Source organism: Ochotona curzoniae, unplaced genomic scaffold (genome assembly GCF_017591425.1).
Source record: "Ochotona curzoniae isolate NIBS_2020 unplaced genomic scaffold, NIBS_Ocur_1.0 contig_3498, whole genome shotgun sequence".
NCBI classification, from domain to species: Eukaryota; Metazoa; Chordata; class Mammalia; order Lagomorpha; family Ochotonidae; genus Ochotona; species Ochotona curzoniae.
The window spans coordinates 41,037,202-41,050,790 of NW_024465885.1; the positions used below are offsets into that span (position 1 = coordinate 41,037,202).

General features: G+C 37.6%; 1 protein-coding gene across 1 annotated transcript; it reads right to left on the bottom strand.

Moving 5' to 3' along the window:
* Window positions 1-4,280: 4,280 nt before the first annotated feature.
* LOC121156649 (keratin-associated protein 26-1-like) lies at window positions 4,281-4,925 on the bottom strand. Its single transcript, XM_040980425.1, has one exon. The coding sequence runs from the start codon at window positions 4,923-4,925 to the stop codon at window positions 4,281-4,283; it is 645 nt and encodes a 214-aa protein (XP_040836359.1).
* Window positions 4,926-13,589: the final 8,664 nt, after the last annotated feature.

Below are 13,589 nucleotides of genomic sequence, written 5' to 3' on the forward strand. Positions count from 1 at the left end.
AATTTTGAACATTTGCATTTTCAGTATAAAATAGGAAATGATTCTGGTAATTGTGCTATCAACGGTTAATTTGTTTACTTGATAAAAAAATGTATTGAGGTCTTCAGAGGAATTTGCTATGCAAAATAAAAGCAAAAATAGTATAAAAAGGAAGAATTTTCCAGATAATTTGAGAGTGGAAAATCTTTGCAGCTTGAGCTAAACCAAACAACTAGATGGTCATTTAAATTAAATCAGAAAAGGTGCTAACTTGGCAAAGCTTTGTTTTACCTGTTTATTTTGAAGCTCCGGACCAGCACCACTTTGACATCTCAGTATTCATTTTGGTGATGCCTAACTTCCAAAATATAGGCAAGGTGTTTCAAGGCATGAAAAATATGTGTGTTGAAAGTTAATAAGCATATTACAGCTGGAAGACCTGAATATTTCCAGGGAAAATGAGCTACACTCTTCTTCAGATCCCAGTGAGGAAGGCAACTTCCACATGCAATCCTTAAGATATTTAAACATGTTTCTTGCTTCTGTCATTTGAAGTATTTACACACATTATATTTTCTTCTACAAATCAGAAAACTCAAACGCAATTGTTGGTCTTTATGCGGCTGGTGAAATGAAAGCCTGAGTAGTAGTGGCAGATGAGACGATGTCTGGAGGAGAATATCATTGCTTATTCTCATACAACAGCTGAGCCATCACATTGACTAGGTCTCCTGCACCGCTTGCTCACAGCCATTGTGCCTTATAAATTCTCAGATCAAAAAGTAGTCACTTTAATGAATCACTGCATGAATGACTGCTTTGAAGATCCTAAAAGCTGTTACTGTAAGATTTTTCTAAACATTACTCTTTTTTGAAAGGGAGATTTACAGACGGAGGTAGAGAGAGGAGAGAGACAGAGAGCTTCCATTCATTTTTCACTTGCCAAAATGGGCTGAGTTGAAGCCAAGAACCAGGATCCAGTCTTACCATCTCCACAAGGTACCATGATTTACAGTAACCGTACTTGAAATATTCATCTCTAATTGGATGCCAACGTGGTGTGGCTAAGTTTCCTTTACCTTTAGAAGACAACTATTGTTTGCTCATCATATTTTAAACATTCTAGCAACAAGTTCGACCTGTTATTGTTGAAAGAGTCTTACCGATTAACTCTATCTGCAAGTTTTCCCATTGCTATTTCCTTCCACCTGAAGTTCAACATCTTTAGTAGATCTACAGTACTCCTCCTGTAATCCTTTGCAAGTCATAAGCCATTGTTTTACACAACATGAAATACGACAGGACAAAACTGCAGGCTTAGCATGCAATGTTTAACTCATATTATTTTATGCAATCACAATACCATATTTCCTTGTTTAAAAGATTTGTTTATCCTTATTGCAAAGCCAGATATACAGAACAGGAGAGACAGGGAGGAAAATCTTCCCTCTGATAATGGAAGTGACCACAATGGCCAGAGCTGCAGTGATCCGAAGCCAGGAGCCAGGAACTTCCTCTAGGTCTCCCACCTGGGGGAAGGGTCTCAAGGCCGTTGGCCACCTTTGACTGCTTTCCCAGACCACAGGCAGGGAACTGGATGGAAATGGGGCTGCCAGGAATTAGAACAGCGCCCAGATGGGATTCCAGCACGTTCAAGGAGAGGATGTTAGTGGCTAGGCCACTGCACCAAGCCCTCAATACCATTTTTCTTTATCAGTACTCAGTATATATTTCACATCATTGTTGTACATGGAGTTGTACATGACTGAATCCAAGAGGCAGCTTTACATGTATGGGGATTTATTGTTGTTTACTGAATGATTTTGCCTGCTAAAACAACTTCAAAAATATAGAAGTTTTATCAAATGATCCAATGATATTACAGCTGAGTTATAAATTGAACATTGTTCAAATAAGTTCTCTCATCCTGTTCAGAGAACCTCATCCAAAAAAAAAAAAAAAGGCACATGGCTGGGTTAATGATATAAATGATAGAATAATTATTACTAATATTGTTCCATAAATTTTAAATATTTCACTCACTCAATCTCTCCTATTTGCATGGTTTCTAACAACTTCATTACAGTTCGTGTCCTAGCTCATCTTTAGATAACACATGTATTTATCTGGCCTTGATTTTCAAGATTCCACTTTGTTTTTCCTCCCTGCAGTTTTACTGTGATAAGCCAGGATAAAACATTTGCTCTGTTTTGTTTATCTTTCGTTTCCCATTCCTGCTTTGTTCTTGGAGCTCTCTGAACCTGTTTACCACTAAAAATGGAAACTTTTCAGCCATTAATGGCCCAATTATATTTTTTATGCTTCTTTGCCTCCTTGCTTTATTTTCAGTATTTCAATTAGAGGTACTACATCTTCTGAAGTTTTCATGTTTTTTTAATGTACTTTTTGGTTTTTCCCATTCCCTTTTCCTCTTTGCATTTCAGTTTGGGAAGTGTCTGTTAACCTATCTTCATTTTCACTGATTATTTCCTCGCCACATCTAGTCCACTAATGACCACAGCCAAATGAGCCTTCAGTTCTGTGGCAGTGGCTTGATTTCTAGCATTTCTAAACTCTTTGGATTTCTGTTTTCTCTGCTTACATGATCCATCTGTTTCTGTGTGGTGTGTTTTCATGTTCCTGCTACAGTTCAAAACTTACTACTCACAGTCATTTTACATTCCTTTTCTGATGAATCTCACATATCATGTTTTCTCTAATTTAAGGCATCATTCAGGTAAAAATCAAAACCAATATAACACATATATACATATATTCTCATAGGAAAACATACATATGCATGCATTCCCATAAGAAACAGTATATTGGAGACTAACATATTAGGAAATGAATCTATATTGATGTATGTATGTCTACACCTGAATAACAGGAAGACTACAAATAAATTGCTAATGATACCTTGACAATTTGATACTACATTCACTCCAGTTACCCGTACCACCAATGACCTGATACCCCTAAACAGCAGAATTTGTGAGTTGTACATTTCCTGAAGGACTGCACTACTGTATAAAAATGAAGGAAAATGATGATGTTCAGGAGAAGAATAGGAGGGAAAAAGGGGGAAGTAGAAAGGAGAATCCTTACACCTACAAAATTATATCATAGAAATTAATAACAACAAAAGATAGCACTTAAAAATTTCAAAAAGATAAACCAGACAAGGACCCTAGTGTTTTTCATGAGATGTGCAAAAGGTAGGATGATGTCAGACTGTGTTTGATGGTCCACATGTTAAAAATGACACATGGTAGAAGAGCTGATACACAGCAAAGGGGGAAGCAGCCAGAGCATTGAGAAGTCAAGGAGGAAAGTCAGATATCAGGCCCTGCGCATTGGCTAGTGGCTAAAGTCCTCACCTTGAACACGCTATGATCCCATATGGCGCCTTTTCTAATCCTGGCAGCCCTATTTCCCATCCAGCTCCATGCTGTGGCCTGGAAAAGCAGACAAGGATGGCCCCAAGCCTTGGGACCCGGCATCTGTGTGTCTTTGGATTGGCACAGTGCCTGCAGTTGGGTTACTTGGGGAGTGAATCATTGGAGGGAAGATCTTCCTCTCTGTAACTCCTCCTCTCTGTATATCTGATTTTGTAATAAAAATAAATAAATGTATTAAAAAAAAAACAAAGAAAGTCAGGTATCATGTCCAGGTGTTGAACTGTTACTTTGGGGTCTAGATTATTGGAAGTCATTGAAGGCTTCAATGCAAACCTATGGCTACATCTGTGATGGGAAAGGGCATTATAGCGGAAGAGAGAGATGAGGGACATTATTCCTAGACATGCCTTTGTAAAATGCATGCCAAACAGCATTCATTGGGCTCTGCAGAACAAAGAATCAAAAGACTACAAGGCAGCTTGAGGAATGATAACATCAAACAATTTCTCAATGCCCAGGAGGAGCATATGTTTGAGTAGCACATCCATCTTTTTTAGCAAAACTTGTGAGAAGCTTTGCATGATCCTTTGTTTGTCCAAATGCAGAAATAAGACACAGACGAGTGAATCAGATGCTTAGTTTTGACTTTTATTATAGCGTGAACCAAATACATGCTTCCCACACCAGGGCAACACTGAAAAACATTGCAGATTTTGTTTTCTTTTCTTTTCTTTTTTTAATGCCAAGCAAAGAGGAAAGTGTGAAAGTAGCAGCTCCTGTTTAGGTCAGGAACAGGAAGAACAGGCAGCTGAAATTCAGGCACTACCAAGAAAGCAGCAAAAAGTCCATTGGAATCTTCATCGTGCATCTCCAGCATGCTCACTGGCCAGAACAAGAAAGCTACTGGCATCCCTGGGCAGAGCAAGATGGACGGCAAGTGCCACACACATGGGTCACAGGTTGGCAACCACCGGATGGAGGCTGCAGAGGCCTTGGGCTACTGGATACCACATGCACCACTTGAGGACCACAGGTCACAGAACCTCCTGGCTGGCATCCAAACGTGAAGAGGCTCTGAGGTCGGCTGCTGGTGGGCAGATAGGTCACTGGGCGGTAGACACTGGGCCCACAGCTTATGGGCTGGCAGTTGGTAAGCAGAGAGCTCTGTGGACGGCAGCTGCTGGACACATAATTCAGAGGCTTACAGGATACCGGCAGGCAGGAGCTGGAGATGATGGAAGATACAGGGACAAAACTGGTGCCTTGGCTCGGTCTGGACACATAGTACACAGTGGAAGAACCCCCAGAGGTCGCACAGTTGCTGGGCACACAGTTGAGTGGCTGGCAGCTGGTGGATTCCATGCAGGTCTCTTGGCAGTTGTGGGAGAGCCAGGCCTGGTCTTGACCACTGCTGGGTACATAGAGGACATCTCCGCAGCTCCCATTGGTAGAGCAGAGGGCCACAGATGGTGAGGCAGGGATGTGGCAAGAGTTCCTGAGGGACCCTGAACCACAGTTTGCAGAGCAGTAGTTCTGGCAAGACATAGTGAGGTTTTGGAGAGCAAGCTGGGCTTGTGCAGACAGATGAAACCAACTTTTGTACTGACCCTCACTTGGCTGGGCTCCTTATATATCCGTGGAGGTGGTGGATTAGCAAACAGACTCTTCCTGCTGTCTGCATGGTACTGTCTGGGAACTTGTCATTAGAGTCCAGGAAGTTGGGCTCCCAGTTCCCATAAAATGGGCAGTTCCTAATGATGCCTTTCATTGATTAAATGTTTTGAGAATCCAGTATGACTTTATGTTAAAGAATCTCTTCTGAAATGATCCAGCCCAAGAGACCCTTCAAAAGCTTTGATTTTATTCCAGTCAAATTATCTCTGCCCAAATATGCTTAAAATATGTGTGTATGATTTCTTTTCTAAAATTACAGTAAATTTTCTTTATATGAAAGACTGCAGGTTTTTCTTTGAGTGCTGCTAAAATTAAATCACCTGGATCCAAGAGTGTTGCCAGGCAAATGAAAAGTCCTGGAAGCTACACAAATATCCAGGATGCATGCCATGCAAAATGTGTATAATTTGCTTTGTTTGTGAATCCTGATATACATTGACTTTGTGTCAAAATATCTCTGCTGAAATCATCTGTGCTCACTTTAGTAACTGCACTAAATATGCAAACTAACTTAAATTCTAAGGTTAACATACTTTTTAAGATATTGAATACAGATAACAAAGTTGGGCTTTGTTAATGTTATGGATGCAAGGAAGACACTGTGAAAAGCCACATAGAACACTTTAAAGTAAGTTGGACTGCAAGACGTTTTTCAAAATTACTAGACTTATCTTTCTCATGACTGGCAACTGAAATCTATACTTCATATAACGTAAATAATATACAGATTCGGACATGAATTTGTTTTGTCCTTCATTGGTTCTTTTATCAGTTTCAAATAGGGAATTTATAAACCATCTCACATTTTACACATCATGTTTTTTTATTACAACAGCATAGTCAAACATTTTTCCTAAATTTGTGTTCTTTGCAACATTTGAGGACTTTTTACTGTTAAAATTTGTTCGTAGGAGGAATAATATTGATTATTGCAACCAACTCTATCTGTTTTTCATATTGATATATCCAGTTGATCCAGTAGCTATGTTGATAAATGTATCAATTATCTGGTAGAAACATTACAGTAATCTTTGGATAAAAATTCAATTTAGTTGCTACACCAAGTTGCTGTTCAGTATGTTTTGCCCAGTCATGTCAAGTCTCCATCTTTCAGGAAGATAATTTTTTAAACAGAAAGTTATTTTTTCTATATTTCAATGTACAAAAATTTTAATATTAGAGATTGGCCGTTGAAATCAAAATGATATGTTCTCTGTGGTTCTGCACTTAATGTGCTAAATGTTACTTGCTGTTCTAGGTCAGAGGATACTATGCTTTGATAATTCATGCCTGACCTGTTTGAAGGGCTCCACTCACTCCATTTCCTACACTCAAAACTCATCGGCCCATACTGTTTGTACACAACTTCTAGAGTCTTCTTGCAAAATCCTAGATGAATCATGCAATAGCAGTAGTAATAGGTACAGCCATGCTTAGCTTAATGCTTATCAGGTTTATGTGCTGAAGCTCGTTATGTCTGCTTTCCTCTACCGCTGGCTGGAGTGCAAGCTCTGTATCATCAGCATTTCGCTGCACCTTGCTGTGTAAGGTCTGTGTTTCTCTGTGTCCATCCTACATGTCCAGGAATGTTTTTCCATGGAAAAGTACACGGGAGTTAGTGCCCATTTAGTGCCTATTCTGTGATGGTGTGCTGTGGTGCTTATCTATGTGGCGTTGCTTTTTCATTACAATTCTAATAGTAAATTAGACATTTCAAATACACATATAAAGAGACGGCAGAAACACATCAACACAAAAATTTTTAGAGGTCTAAAAACTTTTTCCAGTTTACAATCATATATTAAATAGAGTGGTTTTGCTAACATTGCTTAATAGCTATATTCACTAGGGTTGGTTACATACTTGCTTTGATCAAGTCATGATCAATATGATTTTATGTAACAATTGCAACAGAGATAATATCCCCTTTTCATTACCAGGATGAGGTTTATAGATTTATAATAATAAGGTTAATGTAAAATATTATGCAAGAACATTTTTATGCAAAACATTCTTAACACATTCCAGAAAACATCTTAGATCTAATTTTTTTCATTCCTTTAAAAATATATATAAAACACATATATATAGCATATTCTATATAAATATATATTTAAAGAAAACACATTTTGTGTATTTTATAGGTATAATAAAATACCCAAGTTCCCCATCTATCTTCCTCAATCTGGCATCCTTCATTTCCTCCTAGTTTTCTTTAATGTTTGCAATAAATAATCTATATTTCAGAGCACCCAATGAAATCTCTCATTGTTTGTGTGTGTGTGTGTGTGTGAAAAAGAGAGAAATGATATTATTACAAATATTTCCAAATATTTGCATGAAATTGATTATTAGTGCATAATAAACTGAGGTTATTGTGTAGTGACGTTGATACTAAAAGAAACGCAGTCACTTGGCCATAACTCCAAATCCTTCATATGCAGGCTCGTAAGAATTATACCTTGCATATATCCAGGCATGTTCTGGAAGCCTGCACACACTGTGTCATGTTCAACACTTAATGTAGGTTGCTTGAATCCAGAGTCTATGGAAAGGAACCTCCTGGGCCATGCTCTACCCGTGACCATCTTACTGGCTTCTCTTCAAGGAAGCAGAGATGGTTCTCTTCCCTCTGCTTGAGAGAGGACACTGAATCCTGAATTTACCTTTCATGTCTGCAAAAAAAAAAATCTAATGATAATTACAACAACATACATACGCTAACAAGCAGCACATCTTTCATTCATCTAGCACGTAAAAATTATTTAGTATCAAGAATTTTGAAAAAAAATATGATAGGTGGTCATTGCAGATTAACCAAATATGTTTCTGCTCTAGACTCATCCTGTCCTGTGTGTGATAAGACAGGTGCACAAGTTCAAACCAACGTTCACCATTTTAACACTGTGCAAGAAAGGGAAAAGCTAGATTGTTAACTTTACCTAAATATTGACATTGGAAAAGAATTTTCAAGGATAAATGGAAATAACTAGGTGTTTGTAGTAAAGAAAAACATTTCAATAGAAGGGAAAATATAAAACGTATAAAGCAGAACACCTGACACAACAGTCTCAGTGTGCTAAGCTATAGTAACAGCTCACATATTGGGTAGCACTCAGTCATTGAGGAATTCGTTAAGATATTATTCTAAAAGCCTTGCCAGACAGCAATTGATTCTGAAATGAGAGTGCTGGAATTAAAGATTAGCATAAACTGAATAATGACAGAAATTTCCTACATTGACTGTCCAAAATGATGACTTTTTATTCATTTCCTATTTTTTTTGCTCTCTGTACAGTTTCAAATTAAATTTTTTTCTTCACTGATGAATTTGTTCCTGTCACATTTGAATCCTTACTCCTACTTTTTAAACCATTTTTTTACATTTTGCCTGAACTCTATATTCATGTACACCAGTAAAAGTAACTTCATCAAATTGTCAGTGATTTTGCTAAGTTTATAACAGATTCCATTTATTAGATACATGACTGTGTTTCCTTTGCTTTCCAAGCATAATTTTCTTTTATATTTGACTTTTCATGTTCCAATTGAACCATGTGTGTTTATTTTTTTGGCCAACTTCCTCTCTTATCTACCCAATCTTTATTTGTCAAATATTTGACATTTTTATCCATCCTTTAAATTTCAGTTAGATCAGGTCTGCTTTGCTCATTCTTTTAAGATCATTACATAAACCTAAAACTTTCCAGACTTTAAGTCGTGCAATGATCATCATGCGTTTTCCCCTTGTGAGTTGGACCCTGTGTGTCTGCCTGTAGCTCTCACTCTCACATACGTACACTCAAAATCTTGCTTATGAAACAAAATGTTATTTTCCTGTGTGTCTACTTTTCCAGCTGTTCAATAGAGCTGCTGTGGACAGAATGCGCTTCTTTCTAATCATAGAGAAGCACAGTTATGTGTGTTTTACATATATTAGCTAAGTTTATCCTCACAACCATACCTTCATTCAGGTGAGTGAGATCGCTGCTTTCCATAGAGATGAGAAAATAGCCCATCCTTAATAAGAATTTCTTTGTATCTGCCTAACATTACAGAGAGCTTAAAATAATACTTCGATTCTGGGAGGGGAGAGTGGAACTGGACATTTAGTTTACCAAATCAGCTTACACACTTTTCCTACCATCTCTCCATTTTTACCAAAAGTAAATCAATTTTCTAAATGTATGAAACTTCCAAGATTGATACAGTATTACATATGAGTCTATTTTGATGAAAACTGGAAATTCAGGAAGTTTAATATATCTATATATATATGTTTAATATATATATATATATATGTGTGTGTGTGTGTGTGTGTGTATTTTTGGTAAGTGTTTGGAAGTCCCTGGGATAAAAGAATATGAGAATGGAGGAAATTCGTGTATACTTCACACTCCGTCAAATGCCATTGCTTCTCATTTTCATATCTCTAAGTAACAATCACCATTGTGTGGCTCAGCAGAAACACCCAAATGCTTGAATGAACGTCAATGTGGCCAAAACCTATTGAGACAAGCAGGTAGATTATCATGTTGGATACCACGTGTCAGACACTGAGATTTAGTCAGGAAATATTACTTCCCTAATCATCAATTTGGAGTTCTGAGTCTCTCACTGTTGAGCTCTCACCTCTTTGTAGCAATGTTGATACTCCACAGCACTGTGTTAAAACAAGTCTTCACCATTTTGTTTCCAATCCAACTACCTGCAAACATGCTGAGAAGGCAACAGAAGGGAGCTTGAGTACTGGAACCTCTGCCTCCTTGGTGTGCTGGCAGGATGCAATTCCTGACTCCTGATTTGAGTCTAGCTGGGGAATGAGCCATCAGGTACAAGAAAGAAAACTCACCCTCTCTACTCTCACCCCACTTCTCTGTTACTTGGCCTCTCAGATAAGTAAATCCATACTTCAACATTATATAATAAAAATAGTGATGGAGCTGTGTCTCATTTTAGACCTTGAACTTTTTATTCCCTAACAAATATTTTAAATCCCCTTTGTTTGTTTGTTTATAATTTATTTATTTATGATGATTTTTACATAGATGACTAGAGTTAAAGTATCAAGAGCTACAGGAAAGTGGGTGAGACCATTGTTTCCACATTGTCTTTGTTTTCCTTTCTGCCTCTGGTGGAAGGGAGGAGACAAGTGGAGAAGCCACACCCAACCTCCCAAATGCCTCTGTACCCTGTACTGGGGGACAGCCACCTGTTGCCATCCCAAAGTCCCCATTGTGGGCCAAGCTCCAAGGTTCCTGCTCAAGATGTTTTGATAGTTTCACAGTGATGAATTTCTACTGATTTTGCTGCTAAAAGCATGATGAAAACTTTTCCAGAATCAATTGATTGACATTGTTCACCTTAGAGTCTCTGTTTGTCCAGATATTTAATGCCAATACTTGGTTGCAATAGTTATCAATTTGTTCTGTCCTCTGTCCTCTGTTATGATAAATGTGTTGTCTGCAATCTCCAATGTACTGCCATATCCCCCACTTGCACCTGGATATGCCGTCCACTGCTCTAAGCCACTGAGGATGCCCAGCTCTGACACAGGCACTCCACTATCCAACCATGGAAGCTGCAGTTCTCTCCATGGTTGCGTTGTGAGTCCAGCAATTCTATTGAAGAGATCCTCACAAAAATTTCATCTGAGGAGATCCCGGACCCATTTCTGGTTTATGCTTGCCAATACCGGGTATGAAACAGTCTGTTGCACACACTGGTAGTTGCAATTGCTGTGGCAGTTCTGTTTCCACTCCTGTCTTCCTTGCAAACCAGTGGATGTTGGATCACAGCCAGATCCTGCCCACTGCACGCTAGGCCCTCACGCAAACCAGTGTGAGCTACAGCCTCTTCGGAACAATCGGCAATACACCTACCAGTCCTGCCCCCTGCCCTGATTCCTGTGCTTATCAGTTACTTATTTTAAATGTAAAAGACAATTTTTCACTTAGACATGTCAATTTACATATTCTTTGGATATCCATTTTGTTGAATTTTTGTATCTTATATAATGCATTTGTACAATGCAAGAATTTTAAATGTGTTCAAGCATCAGTGATTAAACTGAAACAATTATAATTGAGTATATTTAAATTGTACCATGCAATGATTTATACACAATATATATCCAGGGTTTAATAAACAAAATTAACATTATGATTATTTTACATGAGTACTACTATTTACTTCTTCCTCACAATGGGTGTGTATATGTGTGTGTATGTGTTTGTGTGTGTGTGTGTGATTACAACAGGTAAACGTTACTTCTTTGGAAACTTGCAATGTGTATGTAAAATAATATTAATTGTAGTCACTATATCCATAAATTATATCCATAGAATTAGTCCTCTGTATAACCCACATGTTAAAACTTTCGCCAATGTAAGCCATTTGAACATGCCTGGTCACTGCCAACCACCACCACATTATATGCTTGTGTGAGACAAACTAATCTAGGTTTTACTAATAAATATGTTTATGCAAATCTGTTTTCCTCTTCAGAGTTTATTCCAATAAATGCATATGCACCCATGTTGTCATGGGATGGATTATTTTTCTAAGGAATATCACGATGCTATGTTACAAGGGATAACATTCGTATTTAAATCTATATGTTAATATTATATATATGAATATATGTTACATATGTTCATAATGAATAGAATCTACATATTTCCGACAGCTTACTAATGCCGACTACTTCTGCTTGTATCTCTGGATCATTTCTTTGTTTAGAAAAGGTCTACTTAATTTGCTTATCTTCAAATTGCTTCTTTCATTCTTCTTTCTATCAAGTCGTATGCATTCTTTATATGTTTAGATATTAAATTCCCAGCACAAAAGTGGTTTCAAGTATTTTTTCATGTGAGTTCTTTTCTCATTCTGTAAAATGTTTGCATTGCAGATGTTTTTCCCTTTGTTGCACACCCACAGTGTGTGTTCTCTTTTTGTTTACTCTGCTTTGCTGTCTGTTCTAAGAACTCATGGCTGACTTGGATATTGTGTTCACCCTGTTCTAATTTTTTGTTGTTCTCTATTGGCTTGGTTTCTATTCTGATTTTCCCTCTTAACTTCCTTCTGCCGACACTAGACATAGTGCTTTATTTCTTCTTTTATAACAATTTAAACATTTCTGGTTTTATAACATAAGGTGGTTTAGCATTTTTCTATAATTATTTGTGTGTCTATAGCTTTAGACTTCTTTAAACTGCTCTTAGTCATTATAATTTTCTTTTTTTTTAATATTTATTTTTTGGAAAGTCAGATATAGAGAGAGGAGGAGAGACAGAGAGGAAGATATTCCATCAGATGATTCACTCCCCCAAGTGAGCGCAATGGCTGATGCTATGCCAATCCAAAGCCAGGATCCAGGAACTTCTTCCAGGTCTCCAAAACGGGTGCAGGGTCCCAAAGCATTGGGCCATCCTCGACTGCTTTCCCAGGCCGCAAGCAGGGAGCTAGATGGGATTTGGAGCTGCCGGGATTAGAACCGGCATCCCTATGGGATCCCGGGCACGTTCAAATCGAGGAGTTTAGCTGCTAGGCCACATAGATGGGCCCTGGTCATTATAATTTTTCACATTGCCCTATTATTTGTTGTCTCAGGATTTTTTTCTAAATTAAAAATCTGTGTCCATTGATTCCGCCCCTGTTCCAAGAGTGTTTTGTTTAATTTTAACATGTTTTTGAATGTTCTCATTTTTTTTGTGATTAATCATTTCCACAATTATAGGCAATTATACTTGATATTTTTAAATTGCTTACAGCTTTCTTTGTGGACAAATATGAACCTAACCTGAAAGTTGTTCTAGGAGTGGCTCTATTTCTCTTTGCTGGATTGTTCTACATACAATGGGACTTGAAACATTTTCATTAGAAAGGGAATGAAAGAAAAAAGTTAAAAATGCCTTTAGTAGAAGCAAGTTTAAGATTTCTCTGAGTAAACAAATCAGCCTAATTACAGTAAACCACAAGACTGAAAATGCAAGTATGTCAGTGCTCCTTTAGTAGATTTTGTAATAAAAACAGTGAACACGAGTTAAACACATGCTAACATTAGAATTAAAAAAAATCATGAGTAGTGAAAGAGTATGGTATGGTATAGGCCTACGAATCATTATTAAAACATTCCAAAATTCCCTTTAATTGAAAAAAAAATTAATGACAGAAAAAGCTGCATGAGTTCGTGATGATTTGACACAGGCTTTTATTTTTTTTCTTGAGAAATTGATTTTGACCATTACATTAATAAATGAAAGACAACGAGTGAATCAGATGCTTAGTTTTGACTTTTATTATAGCGTGAATCAAATACATGCTTCCCACACCAGGGCAACACTGAAAAACATTGCAGATTTTGTGTTTTTTAATGCCAAGCAAAGAGGAAAGTGTGGAAGTAGCAGCTCCTGTTTAGGTCAGGAACAGGAAGAACAGGCAACTGAAATTCAGGCACTACCAAGAAAGCAGCAAAAAGTCCATTGGAATCTTCATCGTGCATCTCCAGCATGCTCACTGGCCAGAACAAGAAAG

Bases quoted from the DNA above. Each gene is read 5' to 3' on its own strand.
- LOC121156649 (XM_040980425.1), bottom strand. From the start codon at position 4,925: ATGTCTTGCCAGAACTACTGCTCTGCAAACTGTGGTTCAGGGTCCCTC.